Below are 25500 nucleotides of genomic sequence, written 5' to 3'. Positions count from 1 at the left end.
CTGCTTTGTGTAAACAGCACTAGACACATGTTGGGGAAGACACGTTGGAGAGAAGGCGCAATGAACATTGATGACCAAAGATGGACAAAACGGCATACAAGAGATAAAAATTAACCACAGCATTTTATGACGCAGGACCTTAAGGACCCTTCCCAATGATTCCTTGTGGCAGACAGGTACTATTATCATACCCTCACTCTGCAAACAAACAAGTCAAAGCTCAGACTGGTCATGTGACTTATGGAAGAGGCCAGACCACGTCCAGTGGGTCCCACTCCTGAGCCAGCCTCCTGACGCCAGTGTCTGGGCCCCACAGGTGTGGCCCGCGAGCCAGTGCTTACCTGAGGGATGCAGCGCCGAGGGGTAGAAGTCCACCGGGGTCCGCGTGGGCGTGACGCGGGGGTCCAGGTACGAAGGCATCATCATCCATCTGGGGTCGAAGCCCAGCATCTGGGGGTGGTGCGGGTAGAAGGTGCGCTGCGGGTGGGAGGGCGCAGGGTACACGGGCTGCCAGTGCTGCATCTTATACAGCTGTTCCTGACCAGGAGAGACCCAGGTTAGACAGGTGCTGTGGGGTACGGGTGCCACCCCTGCACACACGCAGGCACACACTTGCGCTCTTCCAGCTCTCCATGAGGCGGCACAGAAAGCCCACCAGCACAGAAGATCAAAAGAGGGGAGGGATGGGCAGCTGCTCAAAGGGGTGACCACAGTGCACTGCAGTCAGTCCTTCTCTCAAAACTGGAGGGACGGTCACGCACTGTCACAAGTGGAGCCCATGTGCTTCTCTGCTACAAGGCAGACTGGGTTCCCATTTAGATCAAACAGTCTCCTGAAACTGACAACTGACCAGCACACCCCACAAGGTATCTCCTTGCCTAAAACCACTATGTGATGAAGGTCATCGTCCTTTCCCTCCTCACTCCTGCCCTCTTCAATCCATTCTCCACCCTCACCTAGAAGGATCTCTTACACACACACACACCCCTGGTCATGTCAACTCCTCGCTTCAGAAGCTCTTTGGATGGTTCCCCACCAGGCTCCACAGAGCGACAGGGTCCTGCGGGACCGCCCCCCTACCCCCACCCCGTCCTCCCGACCGACCGACCATCACCTCCCACGACCGTCCTGGCACTGCTCCTCCTCCGTAGGACTGCCCGGCCCCTTCTCGCTTTGGGAACACACTGAGCCTTCTGTCTGGGAAGCTCCTTGCCCTCCTCCCCCAACCCGGCTCACTCGTACTCTTCCTTTAGGTTCCAACTTAAAAAGCACTTCCTCTGGGAGGCTTATCACAACTCCCTCGGTGACATCAGGTCCCCGTTCTCTGCTCCCACGGCACTGACATTTCTCCTCTGCAGCACCGACAGGGCATTACTGTGGGTTGCTGGTTTCCCTCAGTAAATCGTTAGAGACTGTATACCACGTACACATGGTACCCTTGGCCCCCCCACCAGACAAGGCACACAGAAAACTCGTTGCCTGAATAATGAACAGAAATCATCCACAAACCACTCAACATTAAGGACCTGGACTCGTGAAGGTTTGTTTCAGACCCATCGCATCAGTGGCCTCCAGGCTGCCTCTCAAGTGCATCCCGAGGGCTCAGGGGCAGTCAGACGAGGACGCCGACCGGGCCACCCTCTCCCCTCTGCTAACGAGAAGGCCGCCCACCTGCGGCCTGGGCTGGACACCCTGATGGCTCCACCGGCACTCACAGCTCCTTCTCAGGAGCACGCGGCACTCAGTAACTGGAGCTCTCCAGCCCACACAGGAGGCTGTGGGCCTCCCCCCACAGGGACTCCTCAGGACTAGACCCCAGGTCCCCAGGGAACCTGACCAGTGTTTGCCATACTCCTTCGGGCTGCCCCGGAGCTTTCAGACTTCTTTCTGTTAAAGAAAGATTTACTCATCACTGCCCCAGAAGAATCACCCGGAGCAACTGTCACTGCTGTCACTGCTGTGTCCAGATCTCCCACGGTCCCTCTCCACAAGCCACGAGTAACTGCACAGCGCTCGCCCACACCACAGGCCTACAAAAGCACAGGGAGTGAACTTCCTGCTTAGAGCGCTGAGCCTGGTGGGCTCCGGGAATGCTTCCTAGGAGCCCAAAGGAAGCAGGATGTGGGAGAAGGTTTTCAAGACAACTCAGAGATTCTCCAGCAAGAGGCTCGAGACTTGGCTTGGTTTCCCCAGGCGCACACACGTTTTGAAACTTTTCAGTTATTACTAATGATAACTGAGTGCACGCCTAGCTGCTGGGCTGTGTCCATGTGTCATGTCAGTTTCCCACCAGAACGCACAGCACATCAGTAACACATCTGTTCATTTACTACTCCTGAAAGACACAACTGCCCATGAGCGGTTCCAGCCGGGCGTTGATGACCAGGACAAGAGGTCGGTGTGGTCACAGCCATCACCGGCTCGATCTTCCAAAGGCAGGTCCTTTTCAAGGTTCACGAAACACCATGAAGAGGATACTGGGTGTCGTAAACCCTCTGCCACACAGAGGCATGTGTTCCCGCTTCCTGCTTGACACTGAGCTGCCCAAGGCCACACACGACGAGATAATCTGCACCTTAGCATCGGATCCACAGCACTCTGGTTCAAACCCTACAAACCTACGTCCTTCACCCAAAGCTAAGCCGCCTCTCTCTGACAGCTGTCCAAGCAACTCCCAGGCCTCCCCCCCTCCTTGGGAAGGTGGTACTACTCCAGGGGCCACTACGGGGGTAAGGAGTGACCTCGATGTATTGCTCTGAATGAAAGCGCCACTCTTCCAGCGAACCTACACGGAGGTAGGTGCACACACACTAACTTTCTTACCAACAGGACACAGCAAGGTCATAAACCACAGCAAAGGTTGTTTCCATGCAGACAAGCCATCGGCAATACTCAGGGCTGACCTACCAAGGCCCTTAGTTCTGAGGTGCAGCTCCGGACACCACTGTGGTAATAACTGGGGTATGAGGGGGGATTTTTGTGTGTTTGTTTTAATAGAAGGGGGTCACGGGCAGGGGAGAGGGGACATCCACTCAGCAGTCAGGTCTGTTTACAACGACCTTCTGAATGTCTCCAGTTTACCTGCTGCTGCTGCTGCTGCTGCTGCTGCTGCTGCTGCTGCTGCTGCTGCTGGCGCTGGAATCTGGGGGGAAGTGACTTCTGGTACTTGCTGAACTCCTGTGCAGGGGACCCAGCCTCCCCGGCCCCCTCATCACTGCTGCCGCTCTGAGCCACAGCTGCAGGGGCTGCAGGGGCTTCTTCGGAAAACGTGTTGGGAGTTTCCTGGGCAGAGAATTCGGGGGAGCCTAAAAAACAAATAACCAGAGAAAGGGCAGCGGTGAGCTCACCAAAGCTTGGCCGATCAAACGTTTTAATGGCAGGTGCCTCTTCTTGCTGGCACTCCCATTACACTGCCCGGCTGCTCACACCCGACCCTGGCACTGCGCTAAACGCCTCCTCACATGCACGAGTCCGTGGATGCCTCACATCATCTCCTTAGAGGAAACAAAGCGTCCACAAGTTAGGGGAGCCATCCGAGGTCACACAGCGGTGGAGCTGGGACTGGGCCACGTGAGAGACACTTCATTCCAAAGGACCCTCATAAATCAGAGAGCAGCCAGCAGCAGCTCAACGATAGCCCACACATCCATCACCCAAACAGCATGACTCCACACATCCAAAGGCTGTGTTCTGGACAAGTCAGTTAGCCTCTCCTTGCCCGTTTCTTTATCTGAAAAATGAGGACAGCCACTATGCCTGCCCCGCCATGCTTTTGTGAGAATTAAACGAGATAATGCATGTAATCTACTTAAAACAGCACCTGACAGGCAGTAAGTGCTCACCACAATTTCCCATCATCACTCTCTCTGAATTTCCTTTCTTTCTTGTCCCCATCCCCGCTTTGCACTCTTCCCTCCCCAGCTTTACTGAAGTATAACTGCATTTGCATTCCTAATTCGACTGCACAGGGGTAAGGAACCCAGATCCAAAGCCTCACAGACCCAGGATGCCGGCGGCTGCCCACAACAGCCAGGCCCACGCTGGGGCCAGTGTCACTGACCACGCCCACCAGCAATCTGCTTCCTGGCCCGTCCACTGCCCCAGCTAGTGAGGACTGAGAGACCAGGCAAGGCCGCACTCAGACCACAGCAGAAGGAAGGAAATGCAGAACTCCACTTCTCCGAGTTCCTCGGCCCAGAAGGGCACTGACGACCTCAGACCCCCAGTAGGACCCCACCTGAGACTTTCAGGGACTGAAACTAACCTCAGGCCCCTCTCTTCTAAAAAGAGTGGGTTGTAGTTGATTTAAGAAAATCACAAAGAACATAGCGGACTGCATTTTTTAAAATTGTTACACAAGAGATACTGTCCACCAGACAGCACCATTCAACGTCTCTTACACAGCCATGTGGTCCATGCTAGAATTAATGCCGGAAAACATACATTCTAACGAGGAGGCAGGCAGCTTCTTTCAAAGTCATGTGAACGGCTCCCATGCTCTCAGTACGGCCTCCAGCACCTGCACCTTTGGTTGAGCGGTGGTAGTATGCAGCAATGGTGACGACGACGACACCGGTAACGCTCCCAGTGGTGCACGCGTGCTTTCCAGTTCCAGAAACTGTACAGAGTGCTTTATGCACATGACCTCACGTGGCCCTCCGTGTACAGGGCACGACACACCATTATCACGCATCTCCCCGTGAGGTGAGGCGTGTGGCCAGCTAGCTCAAGCAGTTGAAGCAGAATGCAAACCGAGGCATCTGAGCGAGGCTGAAACTCAACAACGGCTGCTGCCCAGTGTCATCTAATTGTAAGGCACAGGTTGTGCCAGGAAGCCAGGGACACGCAAACAAAGCCAGTGAACACAGCAGCCCAGGGTTTCCAGGGGGGGACGACGGCCCACCGCTTACCTCTGCGGACAGCAGGGCCGTTCTCCTGTGGGGGCAGCTTCTCGGTGCCCGGAGAACGGGGCGCTTCCTTGTCCCCCTGCTTCTGGGCCTCGCTGGCCCTCTGTGCCTGCTTACACTTCTGGTCCAGCTGTTTAAGTTTGGCGGCACAGGCAGCCAGCCTCTCTTCCCGGGCTCGGCGCTCCTCCTCCTCGCGGCGCTTCCGGGCTCGTTCCACGGCCTCCGACATCTCGGACTGGATGAACTTCTGCCGTGGGGGGGGCTTGTCCTCTCTGTCCTCGACAGACTGTTGCCTGAACATGCTGCCCCCTGAGGACTTCTGCCAAGAGAGGAAAGTCTCTGATGAAACAGCACGTCACAAACCCAGGCCACAGGGCCACGCGCGTTGTGAGACCAGCTCTCCTTCCCAAGTCCCTTGAGCACCTTCGCGAGGCCACACTCATGCGTCAGGTGGCCCTGAGTTTTAACCGGCTCTGCGTCTACTGTCCTAGGAATGAGGCTGTGTAAGTACCATCCTTCGCTACCTCAGCTCCTCACTTGCAAACTGGGGACAGTATCGGAAGGCCCTGGCACCGTGAGGAGGCCCTGCTGTGTGTGCAAAGCACTGGACGCTGTGACTGACGCAGAGGAAACACTCAGGAAACGGACGCGCTCACCACCCCTACCGGGCACACAGGATTCGGGCCTGGAGGCGCTGAGCACCCCGTGGGCACCACTTCTCAGTCACAACACTGCTCTGCTCCCCGCGCCCCCCGCCAGGAAACATACCAACCTCGGGGTACAAAGAGCCACGAGAAATTGAAATTCACAGTTTCAAAGTGATTCTTTTGTTTTACATATATATGTAAATGTATATGACGTATATATACACACACACATATGTACATATTTTTTAATTTTATTGGGGAATATTGGGGAATAGTGTGTTTCTCCAGGGCCCATCAGCTCCAAGTCACTGTCCTTCAAATCTAGTTGTGGAGGGCGCAGCTCAGCTCCAAGTCCAGTCACCATTTTCAATCTCTAGCTGCAGGGGGCGCAGCCCACCATCCCAAACGGGAATTGAACCGGCAACCTTGCTCTAACCAACTGAGCCATCCGGCCGCCCCTCCAGAAGCTCAGCGGCAGCTCGTTGTCTTCAATCTAGTTGTGGAGGGCACAGCTCACTGGCCCATGTGGGAATCGAACAAGCAACTCCGTTGTTCAGAGCTCACGCTCTAACCAGCTGAGCCATCCAGCCGCCCCTCAAAGTGATTCTTTACATAAATACAAAACAGCATCTCTAAAACATCTCCTTGGATATGCCAACCACTTCTGAGTCTCTCTCTGGTTGCCAGTTACTATGAACTCTCAGCACTGAGGAGACTTGTCCCTGATCTGAAGAGGAGAGCTGCGTGCAGAACACATGGCAGCACAAATGATAGGAAAGTTTAAGCTAAAGCCCAGCCACTAAATTCCACTGGTAGGACTATCAGAAAAGTATACCCCTTCCAGGCTTTGCGTGGTGATTACACAGATGTACAGAACTGCCAAAAGTCATCAAACGTAAAAAACCAAGATCCAGCCTTTTCTTGTATGTTAATTCTACCTCCACGGAAGCAATCTGCAACACATTTCCTGGGGTCAAGGAGTTTTCTCATAATTTAGAGACAAAATCATAAGAGATGATAAACTTCTAATTTAGAAACATGAAGGTCCTTTTTATATAACATAATTGGGACCAAAGTGTGCCCGTTTCTTTCCCTTTACTCTTGAATGTTAACTTCTGTCCAAGCTATAGTGCCCGTGCCCTGTCTCACCAAACGGCTCGCACCATAATTTACCTCAGCCCCTGGTGTTCGACCCACCCCTGCAGGCAATCCTTAATGCAGATCCCTGATTATTTCCGTCAGAAATTCCCACCAATGAAATAGCAGAATCAACGGGTATGCACACATTGTCAACACTTTTGAATGTACCTTTCTAAACTGCCCTATGATTAGCTATCGTTTTATAGACTAAATGTCTGCAAAATATTTGAATTAAGACAATCTCTTCAAAAATTTGGATGCAAAAAAGATAGAGATTTTCTCTGTTGACTCATTAATTCACCGTGTTGTTATGAGCAGATCAAAGCGAAGCTTTCTTTTGAATAGAGTAACTCCAATACATGAATGAAATTTGGATTCATTTCAGGGTAATTTCCAAGAGTTAGCCCTGTGTCTGTTTTATTTCACTTGTGTGTCTCCTGTACTTAGCACAGTGCCTGGCACATAATATGTACTCAATAAAAAACCTGAGGATAAGGGGCATTTTCATTTTATAAAAAGATATGGAACAGGAGCCCTTTAAACAGCAAAGTGCACTGAAAATAGCAAGTTTGGCCAAGTGTATTTAATTAACGCCTGCGCCATCCCAGCTCTGCCCTTCCTGAACAATTCAGTCCCAAAGTCACGAGGTGTGGCAAAACAAGGTTGACATCTGGTGCTACGGACTCACGGTGGTCCGAGCCCTGGCAGGGTGAGGGTGCTGTTTAGTGGAGAGCTGACTAGTGTGGGAGTTGGGAGCTCACCCAAGCTGGGTGAGGAGGAAATTCATAAGGGGATAGCCCAACAGGGAAATTCGGGGCATCCATGTGGAGCACTGACATCTGAGTGGGTGAGGGGTGCAAAGGAGGGAGAGGGGGTGGTGGCAGAAATGGGAAACTGGTCACATGGGGGCTGACCAAGTAAGTATAAAATCAGGGACAATGGGAGACAGATTTTTCAGTGTTGGAGAGAGGAGTAACAAATACGCAGTGAGAGAAAACTAGAATGAATTCTGTGGACCTGGAGACAGCACTGTGAACTCAGCTTTCTGGACACACAGCGACCGAAACAATAAAGACATGAGCGTGTGTGTATATGTGGACACACGTGTGTGTAAACCTGTCCACTGAGGGTCCAGGAGCAGTGATGCCCAATAGCAGAGCCTTCCTGTTACCCACATACTGGTCTCAGAGACTCTTACGGGCTGCTTCCCGGGCCGAGGCCGGGAAGGATGAAGGAGCTTATAAAAGCTTATTCTACCAGAAAGCAAAGAACCGCCCCCAAAAGGATGGAGACATGGAAGGCAGATGAGGATGCCAAGCAAAGACAACTTAAACCTCAAAACGATGAGCCACAGATTATAACGCACTGATAGAAATGAAATAAACTCAAAGTCTGACGAGAACAGGACATTCACAGTCTCCAAGTATCTCCCCACAACATTCTCATCAATCACAAATGTGGAAGAGAGTGACTCCAGTGTGAAACTTGGGTAGACACCCCCGGAATCAGGAGCTCCAAGTGAAGGCTGCCAGAGTAGGACAGAGTGGACTCACGGGCACCTGCGAGGACGCAACAAGATGAGTCGGTGTCGTTCCTGAGAGATTCCAGCCAAAAAGAAGACCTTGAACCGAATAATGAGGAAGGACCAGACAAACCCAATTTGAGGTACCTCCCACAAAGTAGCAGAAAGGACAACTAGGGCAGCATGTGATTCTGAACTGGATTCCTTTGTACAAAAAGGACATTAATAGGACAGCTAGTGACGGCTGAATGGGGCCTGAGGATTAGATGGCAGGATGGAGCAATGCTAGTTTCCGGGCTTTGCCTGGGTACCCAGAAGGAGTGTCAATTTCAGTTAAGTATCAGTAGACACCCAGGGCTCTCGGTGATGGGGCTTGGTCAGGCCAACAACTTCCCCTTCAAATGGCACAGAAAACAATATTCTTTGTATGGTACTTCCGACTTTTCTATACTTACGCCTGTTTCAAAATTTTAAAAGAAAAACTTTAAATTAAAAAAAAAAAATAATAGAGGGGGCCAGCCCGGTGGCTCAGGCAGTTAGAGCTCCATGCTCCTAACTCCAAAGGCTGCCGGTTCTATTCCCACATGGGCCAGTGGGCTCTCAACCCCAAGGTTGTCAGTCCAATTCCTCGAGTCCCACAAGGGATCGTGGGCAGCGCCCCCTGCAACTAAGATTGAACACGGCACCTTGAGCTGAGCTGCCGCTGAGCTCCCGGATGGCTCAGTTGGTTGGAGCGCGTCCTCTCAACCACAAGGTTGCTGGTTTGACTCCCGCGAGGGATGGTGGGCTGTGCCCCCTGCAACTAGCAATGGCAACTGGACCTGGAGCTAAGCTGCGCCCTCCACAACTAAGCTTGAAAGGACAACAACTTGAAGCTGAACAGCACCCTCCGTAACTAAGATTGAAAGGATAACAACTTGACTTGGAAAAAAGTCCTGGAAGTACACACTGTTCCCCAACAAAGTCCTGTTCCCCTTCCCCAATAAATAAAAAAAAAAAAAAAATAGAGAAATGTCTACCTAAGACTTCAGAAACCCTAGGACTTCAGAAACCCAGCCACAGAACTCAGTGAAGTACAAACGCATGGAACAACCGACTAGATCACATGCTGTGGTCTTTGTCTTTGGACAAATGATTTTGGAGAGAGAAAAGAGGGAGGGGAGAGAGCGCCCTCCGGGGCCCGTGGTACCTGGTAGTCAGAGCCTGACACCCAGCTGTGAAGCTTCCTGGAAGGTGGCTGAGGTTCTGGGCCCTTCCGGACGACCCGGGTCATGCCCAGTGTTTCGCCCCAATCCTTTCCTTCCTCTTGGGCACGCTTGGCATCAGCACTGTCTGCAGAGCTCATCGACCTCTGTCGCTGTCTTCCAGGGTCCCAGCTGTTCCTAGGACAAACCGCACCGAGCATCAGTTTTCCTAGCCAGCCTAGCATGGTCTGATCTTACTGGTCAGAGGCCCTTAGTCAGTGTCTGTACCAATTTCCTTCATCACACAGACCAACTCCCACCCCTTAGGGTGACAGGACATGCCTAGAACACCACAATTCAGCACCAACATTTACCAAGTCACTTTTACACACAAAGCTCCTGGCAGGATGTTTCACATCCACCACTTTATCTATTACAAAAGAAAAAGGTCCTTACTCCCCCCACTTTAAAGAATTGGTAACAGTCTCCGTGAGGTTGGGGAGTTGTTCTCCCAGGAAAGAGCTGCCAGATTTGAACCTGGGACTTTCCGATGAAGGCCCTTCTCCTCACATTATAGTTCCTTCCCTGTGCTTTGCATAAAGGAGGTGCTTAACAATGCTCCTCAAAACACAGAAGATGGCTCCCTGAATGATGGCACAGTCAGGAGAGCAAGAGGAGAGAAGCAAAGCCCACACTGAAGGGACGGAGGTGACTCCACATGCAGGCTGTGGGAAGGCAGGGAGGAGGCAGAGCTGTGTAGTGCTCACCTGTACATGCTACAGGGTAAACCAAAACACCGGGCCACAGCATATAAGCATGTGCTGAGTGCCTCCTGTATGCAAAAGTGCCCAGTAAACACAACAGGAGTTCAGAGAAAAGCAGGGCGTCGGGTGTGGCTGACCTGTGTGTGTCTGCTTGTGTCCACGCACACACAGGGACATGAGTGGAGAGAAGGCAGGCACGGTGGATTAGGACATCATAGCTGGGCAACAACTGCTAGTGGTGCTGAGTGCACTGAGAGACACGGAGCCCACACCAAGGCTCCTGATGCGGCAGAAAGACCTGCGTCTTTAGAAGATGACTAGGTGCAGTGTGAAGGGTGAGAGGAAAGGAAGGAGGAGTGCTGGATGACCTCTGAATGGTCCAGAAAAGAAAGGAAGCTGTTCCCAGTGGCCCCAGAGACAAGGATCAGAAAGGGATGGAGTCAGGGGAAGCTTCAGGAACCTCAGAGTTGGGTATCTTCAACCAGCAAGAGATCACCAAAAAAAGAGCAGGTTTAGGGAGGAGGTGCTCTCAATTCGAGGTGGCGCTGGTCATAGCTGGTAGCAAAGTGGGTCCAAACCCCATCCCTAACTCCTTCAGTTGAATATTCAATTAACATCAACTGAAAGAGACAAGAAACAGAGTGTCCTACTGTCCAATAAATCTGTAAAATGCTATGTCTTTGCCTTTGGCTTACATTCTTGATCCCACTTCCTTCTGAGCTTAGTGTTCCAAGAACCGATCCATAGAGAGTTCCCAAGTATATTCAAAGCTTTGTGAAAATCAAACTGCATGAAGATAAATTACAGAAGCTGCAATTAGTTAATTGTGAATCATCAGAGAAAGTGGCAGAAGACCATGACCAGCTTCCTCCAGAAGAACAGCACTTACTACGTGAGCCTTGACGCCACAGAAGAAATAACAAAGAAAAAGACATGCAGATTCAACTAAATCAACATTCTATCGGTGACAATAAAGGGAAATATTAAAGCATTAATATCTAAACAATAGAAAACAATCACATTTTAAAGGAAAGTCTATGTCTAATAGATAATGTACAAAGGAAACAGGCAATTCCACACAAAGGAAAACATTCATATTTGCTGGTATTAAAAAAAATGCACATTAAAGCAGCCATAGATGCTATTTTAAAAATACTAGCCAATGCTACTGATATCATGACAAAAACTAGGACTAAAATACAGTGAAGTTCTTTCCAAAGGGCATTATGAGTAAAATCAGTCCAATGAAATGATCCAAAAGAAGAGAGAAAAGATTAAAGTGGTCAAACGAGTTTAGGAAATCTAGCACACCCTGCTTACTGCTTCTCCCACCTCCCCAAAGATGGCCAACACGCTCCAGCATGCATATCCCAGGCTGTGAGCAACTCTGGAGTAAAGGACTTAGTGGAACCCAGGGTGGCTTCCCACACTTGCTTGGCCACAGAAGCCTTTTGGGGCAAGACACCCATAATGGATCTACAGAACACGTCGTCTACACAACCCACTTGGAAAGCAAATACTGGAACAGTGGTTGCAATCACTCGGACTTGGCCCGCCATGCCTGGATGCAAAGCCTGGCTCCAGTCCTCTCATCTACAAAATGAAACAGTACCTGCCCTGTGAGGCTGCTGGTAACTAGGAAACACAGTTGGCATGGCGACCAGCACCCGGCAGTACCAACAAGTACAATGCATTTATATCCTCCCAACGTCAAGTTCCACTACAACGGTGCAGCGAATAGGGGTGGGGAGCCTTACCACTTTGGCCTGCCGTCCTTCCCCGTTTCCTCCTCCTCTTCATCATCGCTGAACTTCAACTTCTCAGAATAGTCCACTTCCTCATGGAGGCCTACAACAGGAAGAGCGAGACAAAACGAGAATGTCAATAGTGCTAAGAGTGCCCCTGGGGGCTTCCTCCAGTCAGGAATTATGCCAACCCAGCCGAGGAGGGAGGCAAACCACCCAGCTGCCATCTCCAGAACTGCAGATAAAAGTGAAGGAAAGTTCTGGCTTCTAGTAACAGCAAAGTCTCCTGGTCAGGTGAACCCTCCCACAGATGACAGTTCCTAAATCGGGGTACAAAAGTTTTCAAATGTATCAGAAGGTGCAGGAGAGTGAGCAAAAGCAGGAGAACCCAAAGGGAAGTTCACCCACACAGAAACTTTGCCACTGAGACCTGTGGTGACTGTTTGGACCCAGGGCACTGCTGCCCAACTCAAGTGGCTCAGGTGGCAGTGTCCAGCTGATGAGTGGCTACACAAAATGCAGTAGGCCTGCACAATGGAGTAGCATTGGCCATAAAAGAGAATGAATACTAACACAAGCTACATCACAAACCTTGAAAATATTATGCTAAGTGACAGAAGCCAGACATAAAAGGCCACATGTTACATAACATGATTCAATTTATATGAAATGTCCAGGTGTAAATCCAGAGACAGAAAGACTGCCAGAGGATGTGGGCGGGGTGGCATGGGGGCAGGTGGTAACTGGAAGTGACTGCTAATGGGCAAAGGATTGGTGGGTGATGGAATGTTCTGGAATTGGATAGTGGTGATGGTTGTGCCAATTTGTGCATATACTAAAAATCACTGAGTCTCATCTTTAAAGAAAAAGGCAACAACAGACAGTCCAATCCAATGAAAAGGCAGAATTGGAGTGGATGAAAAAGCAAGTGCAAGTATATGCTGTCTGGATTGTCACTTTAAATATGATCACAAATGCTTTGAGAGGAAAAGGACAGAAAAAGATACACGATGAAAACAATCAAGTTAGAGCAGTGATATAAACCTGGGACAAAACAGACTCCAAGACAAGAAGCATTACTAGAGATGAACACTTGGAAACAATATAAAAGGTCAACGTCAGAGTCACAAAAATTACAAATGTGCATATGCCTAATAATAGCTTCAAAATAAATGAAGCAAAAACGGGAAGAAAGATAAATCCACAATTATAGTAGAGAGTTAAACACCTCATTTTCAGTCACTGATAGAACTAGACAAAAATAACAGTGAGTATATGAGCCACGTGACACATGCACTTACAGAACATGACACCAAACAACTAGGATACACATTCTTTTCAAATGCACGTGGAATACTCACCACGACAGACCATATCTTGGTCATAAAATAAGTCTAAATAAGTCAAAAAGATCTGAAATCATTCAGAGTATGCTCTCTGACTATAATGTAATTAAATTAGAAATTTAGGAAGTCCCAATAGTTAAAATGAACAGAAGTGAAATAGAAAACAATCAAACAATGGAGAGAATTAAAGCCAAAAGCTGTCTCTTTATAAGTATTAACAGAACTAATAAGCCTTGGCAGAAGTGAACAAAAAACAGAGAAAAAATACAAATTACCTAAATATTAGGAATAAAATAGGTTATAGCCCTATAGATAGTACAGATGTCAAAGGAAAAGGAATATTATCAACAACTTTACACCACTAAATTCAATTCAAAAGAAATGAACAAATCCCCTTGAAAACAATTAAACACTGACACAAAACATAGGAATCTGAGCACCCCCATCTAATCAAAGAAATACATTTATTATCACAAGTGTCTACACAAAGAAAACTCCAAGACTAAACTGTTTCACTGGCAAACTTTATCAAGCATTAATTAAAAAAACATAATACCAATCTTACAAAAATTCACTCAGAAAGTAGAGAAGAAAAACATTTTTCCAACTCATCTTATGAGCCCAGCATAACCTGGTACCAAAACCCAACAAAGCTATTAAAAGAAAAGTAAATTATAGACCAAAATCTACCATGAACATAAATACCAAAAAGCTTAATAAAATATCAGCAAATTGAATCAAGGCATACAAAAAGGTAGTTGATTCTAGGAATGCAAGGTTGGTTTAGCATCAAATCATAAATCAATGCAATCTACCAGATTACCAAAATAAAGAACAAAAATCACATGATCAAAAATTAAACTATTAAACAAAATTCAATACATCCCGTTCATGATTTAAAAAACAAAACATTCAACAAGCTGGAAATGGAAGGGAACCTTCTCAATCTGATAAGGAACATTTCCAAAAAACCTAAAGCTAACATCATATTTATTTAATGGTGAAACAAACACTAAACACTTTCTAAGATCAGAAACAAAGAACTTGAATACAACATTGTGCTGAAGTGCCACAGTGCAGTAAAGCAAGAAAAAGAAATAAAGTGCATATAATCTGAAGAGGAAGACATAAAAGTTGTCCTTATGTATAGGCGACTTGATAGTATATGTAGAAAACCCCAAGAAATCAACTAAAACTGATGAGTGCATTCAGCAAAGTGTCTGTACAAGGTTAATGCACAAAAACCGACTGTACTTCTACATAACACCAAACACTTGAAACTGAAATTTAAAAAAAAGAAACAATGACGTTTATAATAGCATTCAAAACCATAAAATACTTAGGAATAAACTTAACGTTAGATGCTCAAGACCTCTACCCTGAAAACTATTTAAAAAAAACACTGCTGGGAGAAATGAAAGACCTAATAAAGCAATTCAGCAGGTTCTGGGATAGAAGAGCCAAAATTAAGATGTCATCTAGCCAGAAATAAATTTAACACAATCCTAACCAAAATGCCTGTGGGCTTTCTGTAAATACTGTCAGGCTGATTCTACATTTATATGACAATGAAAAGAACGTAGAATAGTCAAACAGTGTTAAGAAAGAACAAAGCTGGAAAACCTACACTACCTGAATTTAAGAGTTACTTTAAGGCCCAGTGAGGTACTGCCCCTGGGATGAATAAGAGACCAATGGAACAAACAGGTCCAGAAATAGACCCGCTTAGACGGTCAACTGATTTTTGGCAAAGGTGCCAAATGAGTTCAGTAGAGGAGTCTTACCAACAAACGGGCTGAACAACTGGATATCCTTACATAAAGAAACGAATCTCGACTCCTATATTACACCATACACAACACTTAATTCAACATGGATCCTAGACCCCAAAATACATCTGAGTTAGAACTATAAAACAAAAGGGAATAATATCTTCACCACCAAGGAGAGACAAAGATTTTTTAGACAGGACACAAAAGTAATAACCATAAAAAACCCAAGTTTATAAATTAAAATTCATCCAAATGAAAAACTACTGCTCATCAAAACACAGTGCTAAAAAAAAACAGGCAAGGCAGATAAATGGGGGAAAACATTTGTGAAATTTAAGTTGCAAAGAACTTGCGTTGTACCACTCAAAAAGAAGAAAAAAAAGATACACCAGTAGCCAAATAGCATATGAAAACGTGTTCATCATCATTAGTCATCAGCAAAATGCAAATTAAAAGCACAATGAGCTACCACGACACACCCACTACAACAGCTAAAATTAAAAAGACTAACACGAAAGTGCTGTGAGGGCGCTGGGAACGGACAACGGCACAGCCCGCTTGGGAAAGGGTTGGGTGGTTCTTGTAAAGCTAGTCACACACTTACTCTTGGACGCCACAATTCCATTCCTAGATATTTACTCAATAATATTTTATGAAAATATTATTCGTAAGGGGACTTCTGAATGAATAAACAAGTTATAGTATATTGATACAATGAAATACATAGCCCCCAAATTATAAGCAACTATGCATGCATACACTGAGGAAAGGCTGTGTGACTGCATTCACCTGCAGTTCTGGAACAGGTAAGACTCATCAGAAGAGGCGGCGGCCTGGGCAGAGGCAGGGGAGGAAGGCTGGTGGGGAAGGGCCTGGGGTGATGAGGGAAAGGCTGTCTTTCTTGACGGGGGCATGATACACAAGTGTAATGGGGGCGTGATACATAAATGTAACGGGGGCGTGTTACACAAGTGTCCCCATTTGTCAAAATTGTACAATTAAGATGTGTGCCTTTCAATGTAACTAAAATTTACTTGAAAACAAACAAGAAGGTTATAAAATAAAGTCATCAGGCTGGGGGGTGGGGAGTGGGTGAAGACGAAGTAAAATGGCAGAGTGGTGGTCCTTGCTGAAGCAGGGGGTTCCTTACACTATTCTGCTTTGTTTCATCTTTCCATTTAAAACAAGTCTTTTCAAAATGCTAACAGTCAAATCTGCTCTAGCTCTAAGATCAAGACCAAAGACCAAAAGAAGACAGGGATGGGTCTGATGCCAACGAGAATCTGCTCCGGGCTTAGAAGGGCCCCCTGCGCCCGCCCACCCCTTCATTCTGGGCCCACTCCATGGGGTTTCCGTCCACCCTTGCTGACAGCTGAGACGGGCTTCAGTTCCGCCTCCTAAACCACTGGCTGTGAGCACCAGGAAACACGACCTACCTGCCCAGCCATCGTCGGCGTCGGTGTCCAGGTCGTCCAGGCCCTTCAGGTTTTCCGCGTTGATGATGGTGGGCCGCGGAGCCCGTTCCACCAGCTGCCTCAGTGGACGGACTGGGCGAGCCATTCCCAGCCTGTTTTCTTTTCTGATGAGGGAGAGAAGAGTTAAAGACGCTAGACTTATGTCAAGTACACAAATGGCAGCACAACCAAATACTTTTCCAAAAGTAAGTCCTAGACTGCAAAAGGTTCCTGTTTGCGCTTAATATTCAAATCACCTCCTTTTAAAAGAAACACGTAAGGAACAAATGCGTCACCAAGAGCTCTGCCTCATCCTGCAGTTTTATGCCCAGGGTGGCAGCCATGAGCATGGGCCACAACCCAGCTCTGCCAGGAATGGAAAGCACAGCCCATCTCTCACCCAGCCCCAGATCCTGCCATCCCACGCTCCCTGGGGTTCTGACTTGGTTTTTACGTTCGCTGTGGTCTCCAGAAGACAGAGCACTTTCCTAGGGCAGCCCGTTATCTGGTCCAGTATCACCACCAGGGGTAATCTCGTGTCTACAATGCAATGGCCTTACCCATCTTGGTCATTCATCTGGAACTGTCTAAAAGGAACACGGGGTTCCAGGCGGAGCTGGGGAAGGGGGAAAGATCCTCGTTCCACTGTACCCTGGTTCTCTGATGACTGTGGCGAACACATCTGAAACATAACATCAATGAACAGGATTTTCTGGTAATGACCCAATTTCTAAGTTCCACTTGCATTAGAATTTGTTTTGGAAAAAGAAAAAATGTAAAAGAACAACAAAAAACAACAGGAAAATCTTGGGGTTTCCCAATTAATCCTGCCACCATCTCCCCCATTTCTTTCCTGCTGTCAGTAAGTAAATCTAGGGACCGGTGTCTTGGGGAATGCCTGCCTCTCCTTTTTCTAAAGAAACAAGGCTGAAATTATATCCACATCATCAGGGAAAGAAGCCAGAAGCCCTTAAGATTCCAAAAGGGGGAGAGAAAATGCAAAGCTAATGGAACCCTCCAAAGCAGCGTGTCAGGACAAAGAGTGAAATTAGGAGGGAGAGCCCAACGTGGCCACTCAGCCACCTGGAGGAGGTTCTCTGGGACTGGAGCAATCTGGCCGCATGGGGAAAATGCACAGTCTGAAGACTTACAAAGGCAGGAAGCATGTCATGGTATGTAGGTGGGTGGTATACATTCCCCATGAACTGTGAAGCCCCTTTTCGGACAGGCTGAGCCGGGCGGAGAGAGGGGTCCTTAGAATCGCTGGTACATGCCGAGGAGGGGGCTCCATCTCCCGTACTCGAGTTCCTGCTGCCCAGCTCAGTTGGGGAGGCGCTCAGAGACGTGGCAGAAATTATGTTTCGCCCACCGCCCTCCCTCCAGCTTGTCACATCTGGAAATTGAAAGGGGGCAAAAGGGGAGAGGAAAGAGGAGGGGGGAGGAGGGATTGTATGAGGTTCTGAAGGTCAAGGGACCCCCTCATTCACCAAAAAAAAAATTAAAATAAAGAAAAAAACGTGAGGAGTTGAGTGGGCTGGTCAAGTCTGTCAGGGAAAGTGAGGGGCAGACACTAGCCAAGGGGCATGGATTTGCTGAGGGCAGTCTGGGTGTAAGAGAAGCACAAAACAAGGTCCATGGGGAGAAGGCAATGTAACCAAGACGTGATCATGCATCAGCACACCACACACCCCCACAGAGCTAACGTAACACCCCACTGGGGTCAGACAGCCCTGACGGGACAGCCTTGGGCGATTCCCTCCACAATCACGGACCCAATCCCTGTAGGACCAGCGCTGTGCTGGCATGGGCCTTGATGTTAAAACTGGTGACTTCCCACACGGTTTCCAACTCTGTTTGGCAGTGAGATCTTGACTAGAGATCTCCCCAGTTCAGAGGACTAAGCAGAGCCAATCTCACCACGTGGGGCAGGGCAGGGTCTGGGCCAGCCCATGGGGCCTTCACCCCCACCTGCTCCTGCAGGGCATAGACGGAAACCTATGTTTTGAGATGACGCTTTCCACTGGCAAACAGAGCACGATCTGGTGGGATTATAGGCCAAGGAGAAATGAATGACACAAGCCAACAGACTCCTTTTCAGTCAGCTTTTGGCTAGGGCTTCAAACATGGAAGGTCTCCGAGTGTATGACTCCTAAGAGAAAGAGACCGGGGACAGGGGCCACAGACTTAGGGTCTGCTCCAGCTCTTCACCCCCTCATGTCATCTTGGGTGAGCCCTGTGGTCACCCCACGGGCCATCTGCTTCTTCATCTTCTCAAATGAGGACATGGAACGGACCCCAGCTTCTCCTAGCTCTAAATTTTTATAGTCCTACAAAGCAGCTCATCTTAGTTAATTCCAGAAAGTTACAATTCTTGGCTTAAGGAATTGGATTATGTATTTGAAGTAGACAAAGTAAGCCAGTGTGGGCCACTGAAAAGGCGGTATGTTTTAGTAAAGCTGCACAGTGATCATTTCATTCCCAGGATATCAGCTCGGACACTGGGATACCTTGGGGATTAATAAAGACAAGCAAACAAAAGTCCCTCAGATTTCAAGACCTGATCAACCTCCCCCCAAAACAAGGGACGTTTCAGATCTCTGGTTAGAACAGGTAGAAAAGCTCATTCCTCAATACTTTAACCTCTAACCACCCAAGACCTCTAAGAAAAAATATCTAGTAAGCATTGCTACAGAATCCTGTTGGCTCCTTGGACAGACCCCAGAGGGGGGTCAGGACTCCAGAGCCTGACAATCCCCAGGGGCACATGTTAAAAAAGAGAGATTCTGAGTTGGCTGGGGATGGAAAGGGCTGGAAAACAGACTTTAACAAACTCCCCAAGTGATCAGGACAGGATTCAGCCTAGGTGTGGGAACCATTGGTTTAGAAAACAAGCTCGTGAGTCAGGGCCAAGTTAGGTGGCCCTTGGTCCGTCCTCAGCACGACCACACAAGCACAGCAGAATGACATCTGATGACAGCTGGGAAGGCGGGCAGGCCTCACCCAACCCAATGACAAGAACGGAGGAGTGATCTCCAAATCAGCCTAGGGATTAAGCCCAACAGATGCAGAGGTCAAGTAGAAGGTCAACAGCCATGCTTTCTAGGAGGGAGCCTGGCCCCAGGAGCTGTGGCTCTTTGGGGATCGGCACACTTCTAAGAGGGCAAGAGAGAGGGGAAACCACGTGTGCCCAGATAGGGGCTGCATGAACTTACTCTGAGGGCGGAGGCTTGGTCCTGGCCCATACGACAGATCTAAGACGCCCTTTTCTTTGCCAGCCTTGTCCTGCCCTCCAGCTGCTTTCAGCGTCGGAAATTCCTCGGGAGAGAAGGATAATAGTCGGCTTGAGCCCCTTAAACCTGCCAAGAAAACCGGAAGGACTTATGGAACACGTGACAGCAGCATGAGCAGGTCCTGGCTTCAGCAGCCCCGCACACGAAAGCCACGCTGCCCGGAAGTGGGCCCATCTGAAGGCCACAGTGCTGCGCTGGCGTCTGTGCCAGCAGAGTGGCACGAGGCCTCTCCGAGGGTTCCCCAGAGCAGACTGCAGCAGTCCCCCGCCAGCTAACAGACAGGAGCTGGCTACAAGGGCAGGAGGTAAGATGTCATGGTGACTCCAGCCCAGATGCTCCCCATCTCCTGGTCGGAGGAGTAAGGTCCCTCTGGGAGCCCGGGAGGCAAACAAGGGCAGTTTTTGGCAGAATAGGCACAAGGAAGTCAACTGCTTTCCGGTGGAGGTGATGCCACCCAAAGGTGCCCTCCACCCCGAGCCTCCCCAAAGGCCTGGGCCCTAGATTACACTCAGCAGTGCCTTCTCATTTTTGGTCCTTCCCAGTTTCTCATTTTCTACAAAATTCCTCAAGCCCTGTAAGGCCAAACATTTTACTCTTGTAATCCCGAGGACAATTTCTTTCTTCTTTCACTCATTCCCCAACACCAACGCCTCCTTTAGAGAAGGCGGCTTTTCTTAATTTTGCTCCTCTCCCTCACAGCACTTGGCAGTGGGAACCTGCAATCACCTTCTGAATGAACAGATAATAATAAAGGGTGCAATTTAGGGTCCAGAGTGGGATGTGGTCCTTTCCTATGGCACACGGGGTACACGTCCAACACCGTATGCACTTAGTAACAGGAATATCACACAGCACAGCGTCCAACTACGACTTGCCTCCCTCCCGAGACAGTAAAGCTAGTTGCCCTTCGGGGTTACTCCAGGCACTGATTCACGGACCCCTTAGCTAAGGCAGACAGCACCAGAAAGGGGTTAGTGAGATGTGGCAGTCATTCGCCACCCCACCTGGTAAAGGGAGCCAGGGTCAAAAAAACCCGCCAGGGTGACAACATGGTTCACCAATAATTAACCTGAGAGACAGTCCCCAAGGAGCCTCACTGCTCTGTGAAGGGGACTCTGATTCACACACTCACTTCATTATGTTAAGAACAGGCAAGAATGAAATATGAAAGTTATGCTTTAAAAATATGGTAGATTATTTGAAGTTAAAAAAAAAAAAGCCAGCAAATGCCCAGTACTTTTTTCTGCCTTAACAGTCACGAAGGTATTACTATAAGCATGAAGTAAACTTAAGCTCCACAGAAAAGGGTAGAACCCAAATCTCACACCAAAATAGTATCATTCCTAAGGTTTCAATGCTCAGTAACGTTTTCCCACTAATCCTTCATACCATCTGTTCTCTGTCATGAGAAACCGGGGCGGTAAAATCAGGGGCTTCTTCTAAGGCCCCACATCGAGCCATTGGTGGTGTTGGGAGCACCAGAGCCCATGTGCCCCGAGCCTCTGGCCTGGGCCTGAACCCCACAATCAGGCCTCATGGGTCCTTGCCACGTGAAGCAGACCAGCTTCTGCATGGAGAGAGTCCATCAACTCAGGAAGAGTTCTTGTGAAAATGTTTGTGGGCGACACACCTCCAAATCCTGACGGCGTCAGGGACTTGTGACCCCAGTACACAAGGGGGGCCCAGAAGCCTGATTCCCACCTCAGTCCCGCCTGGGCCCAGCACCTGCCTGTTCTCTCCTCTGGGGCTCCTGGGTACTGCCATCTCCCAGACGAGCTACCACATGTTTACAGAGTATCATACTGTGTTTTAGAATTTCTAAATCGTTTTACCTTTGTGGGTAACACAATCACAAGGTTAAAAAACAAAAAGCCATAAAAAGGTAGAAACTGAACACTTCCTCCCATCCTGGTGCCCTAGCTGCCTGTGTCAGACGTCCTCAAAAAGCAAGTACTTTCCCGCTTCTTTCCTTCCTTCTTTCCAATCTCCCTCCCTTCCTTCCTCATGTTTCCTTCCAGAGGTTATTTTAAAAATGCATATACATTTTTCAGAAGCATATTTTCTTCTCACCCCATTTTCTGTATGAATGGTAACATACTCTACATGTTATTCTGCACTTTTTTTCACTTAAGAATATACCCTAGAGATCTTGCCACATCAACAGAAAACTGCTTTTTTTCCATATAGCCGAATAGTACTTCATTAAAATACCAAAATTTAATGGACATTTCAAGTGACTGCAATCTCTTGCTATTACAATGTTGTAATGAATAATCCTGCGTACGTCATTTCACTCACGGGCTATGTATTTTATAGGGTGATTTCCCCAAAGTGGAACTGCTGGGTCAAAGGGGATATGCGTTAATATTTTGATAGGCAGCGCCAAATAGCTCTGCAATTTACACTATTTTTCAGTCTTTGTAGTTTTTTTTTTTAATAAAAATTAATACATTTGCTTTACTTAAAACTATAACCTTACAGAAAGATAGGCTGCAGAAAGCCAAAGAACCACTGTCAACAGTCTAGTGAATGCTCTTTGGAAAGCTTCCGTTAAGACCTGGTTTAGGGGGCTCGCCGCAGCCCCTTCTCCCTCCTCAGCTTATCTTGCTCCCTCCACCTACCCCTGCAGACTGGAGAACCCGTAATGGATGAGGCCCGAGCTTCCTCTGCCCTGTGTGATGTCAGGAACACTGGGGTTGTACCCACAGCTGCTCTGGCACATTGACAAATATGTCGTCCCCCACTGGAGCCGGAGGAGAGAGCCTTCAACCACACCGTGTTTCTAGCCCAGAAGGGGCATGTCCTCTAGGCACGGGGACAGGGGAGGTCGGAGGAAGGCGGGACAACGCATGTAGCTATTTTTCTAATAGAAGCTACGAAAGTAAAGTCTGGTGAAGGCTTGGCTGGCGTGGGTACACAGAAGGCAGAGGGACCCTAGGACAGGCAGCAGGCAGCTGTAATCGTGCATTAACCGCTCACACTCTGCCTCCAGCTGGGAGGCGTCACCTAGTTTATGTGCAGTGTGCTAGAAATATTTGAGCGAACACTTAAAAATGAGAAGAGCTCACACAGAAAACTCTGGATGTTGGGCTTCTCTCATAAAGGCCTGCTGACCTGGGGCCTGTACTCTGGAAGGGCCCGGTCACTGCACACGAGCCTGGTGACACTCCGCTCAGGCCCCACCGCTCCCTCGCCCAAACCGCGTGGGCCTGCCTTGGAAACCATTGCGTTTGTTTGTCCACTGAAAACTCCGAACACCTTTCCCTCCGCTCGTCTCCCCCACCGTCCCCTAATGACCGCAGCAGCAGCTCAGCGGACCACAGACTCCCAAGTGCTGCCCAGGTCAGGCACAGCACCAGTGGTACCAAATGCCACACAGCCCTGAGTGCCCTGCAGCCAATGCCCACAGCAGGCAGCTCAGTCCCCAGCACTGGCTGATTTATCGGCTCAGGAGCAAAGCTAAGGCCACCCCAGGCCACGCCTCCTGCGAGAGGTGGACGCGTGTCGGCAACACGGCTGAGCAGGCATCAGTTCCAGCAGCAGCACCGCTGAATCAGCCACCCAGGTGTCCTCTGTGCACCTCGGGAGGCATGTCTTAGCAGTAATCCTCAGCGAACTCAGAGCTGACAGGCTTCGCAGAGTCTGCGCGTCCAGCTCCAGGCAAAGGCAAGGGCTCCCCAGAGCAGTAACTCTCAGGTAAGAGAGTCCATCAGCGACTCCACAAAGTTTTAGACCAACGACAACCTAGTAACAGTCCAGAAAAGGTACACATCCCTCCTGCCACCCACCCCAAGGCCACACACTCACTTACCACCTTCGTGTCCTACTGGCTTTCCATTCAGCTGTGCCCATGACTTTGGTCCACCTGGCACTGAATTTGTATTCTGCAAAAAGGAAGAGGATTAGAAGAGTCAGCCCATTGATCTGCCAGCCACTCACTGGGCTCCTCAGGACAAGGTGCCCACGGGCCGCGCCTCGGCTTCAATCACCACCTGACAAATCCGGGCAGTGTCCAACCACGGGGGCTTTCCACGCAGCACCCCACTCGGCACCGCAGTCTGGCTATCGGGAGCTGCCCGGCCCACATTACAGATGAGGACCAGGATGGAGGGGAAGTGACCGGCTCAGTCACACAGCCAGTCATCCGGCAAAGCCAGGACGCAAACCCACATCCACCTGCTTCATGCTGCGATCCAGAACATTCTGTCAGGATGCCTCTCCTGCCCACACAGAGCTACTTGTCTTGCTACAGAGACAAAGAACAAATTCCAATTCTAGCATGCCTCTCAAAAACTGCGTGCCACTGCTGAGAGAGGAACATAAACTCGGGAGAGCCAACGTGCCTGATCTTTCACTGGATGGGCTGCCACACCCCTTCCACGATTACTATCCTTCTGCAAGGTACAGCTCCCCAAGTGACAGGCCTTCCTCCCCCCTGGATGCACCTGGCTCCAACTCAGTCCTGCCAGCTAACCTCTGCTTAAAGCTGAGGGCGTTATGTTAGGCACACCCGGCCTAAGCAAACCGGCCCACGCCTCGGGAAGGTTCTAGTCATATCCCAGCGGAGGCTTAGAAAGGAGTAACCTGACTTGGACACCCAACTAGAGGCAGGACTGGGGCTTTTCCCCACCCTGCCTGTGTCCAAAGCCCTTTCCGGTCCCCATCCACTGAGCACATCTGCCTTTCTCAACAACATTCAACTTAACAGCTTTCCCCTTCCAACTGTGAAGGTAAAGATACAAAAACAAAGCTGAAGCAGTGAAGTTCCATCACTCACTGGATTGGATACCAGGGTACATTATTACCCTTTCCCACGCACCCCTCCTTTGTGTCCTCCCCCTGCCACCACCATTGCCACCACACTCAAGGCAAACGACTGTCCCTCATCTTCAGTGCCGAGCTGGCCAGGTCTAACAATCCACTTACTCATCGGGAGTTGCCCTGAATGTTTGAAATCGTGGCCTAGAATGGCCCCAGGTCTTCCCCACAAGACCGCGTAAGGGGGCAGTGCAGCTGGGACGCTCCCTCGGGAAGGGGTACACCTCCAGACCCAGCAGGAATCAGGGGCTCCGGGACCAACCCACAGCCTCCCGCTGGGTGTCTGCAGCCACAGGAATGAGGCCCTGCCCTCACCCACCACAGGCACTAAACTGGAAGAGAATGCAGCCAGGGCCTGGGCGGGGAATGGGAATGGGGGTGGGGGCCGGGTGGGGGGTTATTAATTTTGCCGGCAAACTTTGTCCCAACAGTAGAACTGAACTGCTGTAAAACGTGAGGTGAGGTTCTAGAAGCTGGAAAACACTGGGAGTCTCTTCGTACGACCTCTGCATATGACAGAAAACCAGGCAAGAGCTGAGAGGAGCTGAGCACTGGCGGATGGTGTGGGCCAGCCCAGAACGGCGCTCCTCGACGGCTCCCTGAGCAAGTTCAGTAGATGCCAGGCCCCAGCCCAGACTCTCCTGTGGCCCATGGATTTCCAACAAGCTCCAAAGGCGAGTTAGCTGTACAACCAGGGCCTAAGGATCGGGGCTGCACAGTCTCAGTGGGTCGCAAATGCTGAGAAACAAACCAACCCAGCGCTACATACCCCGGTCCGCAGGACCCAGTGGATTTCAGCCAATGAACATGGAGTCTCACATGAGTAGTATGATTTTTTCCTTTAATTTCAAAAGCACAGTTCAGTGTTGGGTGGGAAAGGGTGTCGTTCCGGCAAAGCTATAAATTTCGCC

General features: G+C 49.2%; 1 protein-coding gene across 10 annotated transcripts in view; it reads right to left on the bottom strand.

The window, feature by feature from the left end:
* The window catches only part of PRRC2B (proline rich coiled-coil 2B), an 85058-nt gene that overhangs the window by 27297 nt on the left and 32261 nt on the right, over positions 1–25500 (bottom strand). For 6 of the 10 annotated variants that reach the window (XM_081066546.1, XM_081066554.1, XM_081066552.1 and 3 more), the window contains exons 5-14: positions 23583–23655; positions 19694–19837; positions 17633–17874; positions 17042–17163; positions 16464–16606; positions 11922–12012; positions 9406–9598; positions 4911–5226; positions 3082–3305; positions 342–537 (exon numbers count right to left, since the gene is read on the bottom strand). In XM_081066546.1, the coding sequence (XP_080922672.1) occupies positions 342–537; positions 3082–3305; positions 4911–5226; positions 9406–9598; positions 11922–12012; positions 16464–16606; positions 17042–17163; positions 17633–17874; positions 19694–19837; positions 23583–23655 (1744 nt within the window). Of the gene's footprint in view, positions 1–341; positions 541–3081; positions 3306–4910; positions 5227–9405; positions 9599–11921; positions 12013–16463; positions 16607–17041; positions 17164–17632; positions 17875–19693; positions 19838–23582; positions 23656–25500 lie in introns of all 10 variants that reach the window. The other 4 variants (XM_081066550.1, XM_081066551.1, XM_081066547.1 and 1 more) reach the window with 2 other exon arrangements.

The sequence above is a fragment of the Rhinolophus hipposideros genome, assembly GCF_964194185.1.
Source record: "Rhinolophus hipposideros genome assembly, chromosome: 11".
In the NCBI taxonomy this organism is placed as follows: domain Eukaryota; kingdom Metazoa; phylum Chordata; class Mammalia; order Chiroptera; family Rhinolophidae; genus Rhinolophus; species Rhinolophus hipposideros.
Note: the sequence above shows the minus strand (reverse complement) of the source record. Positions and strands in the feature narration are given on the sequence as shown.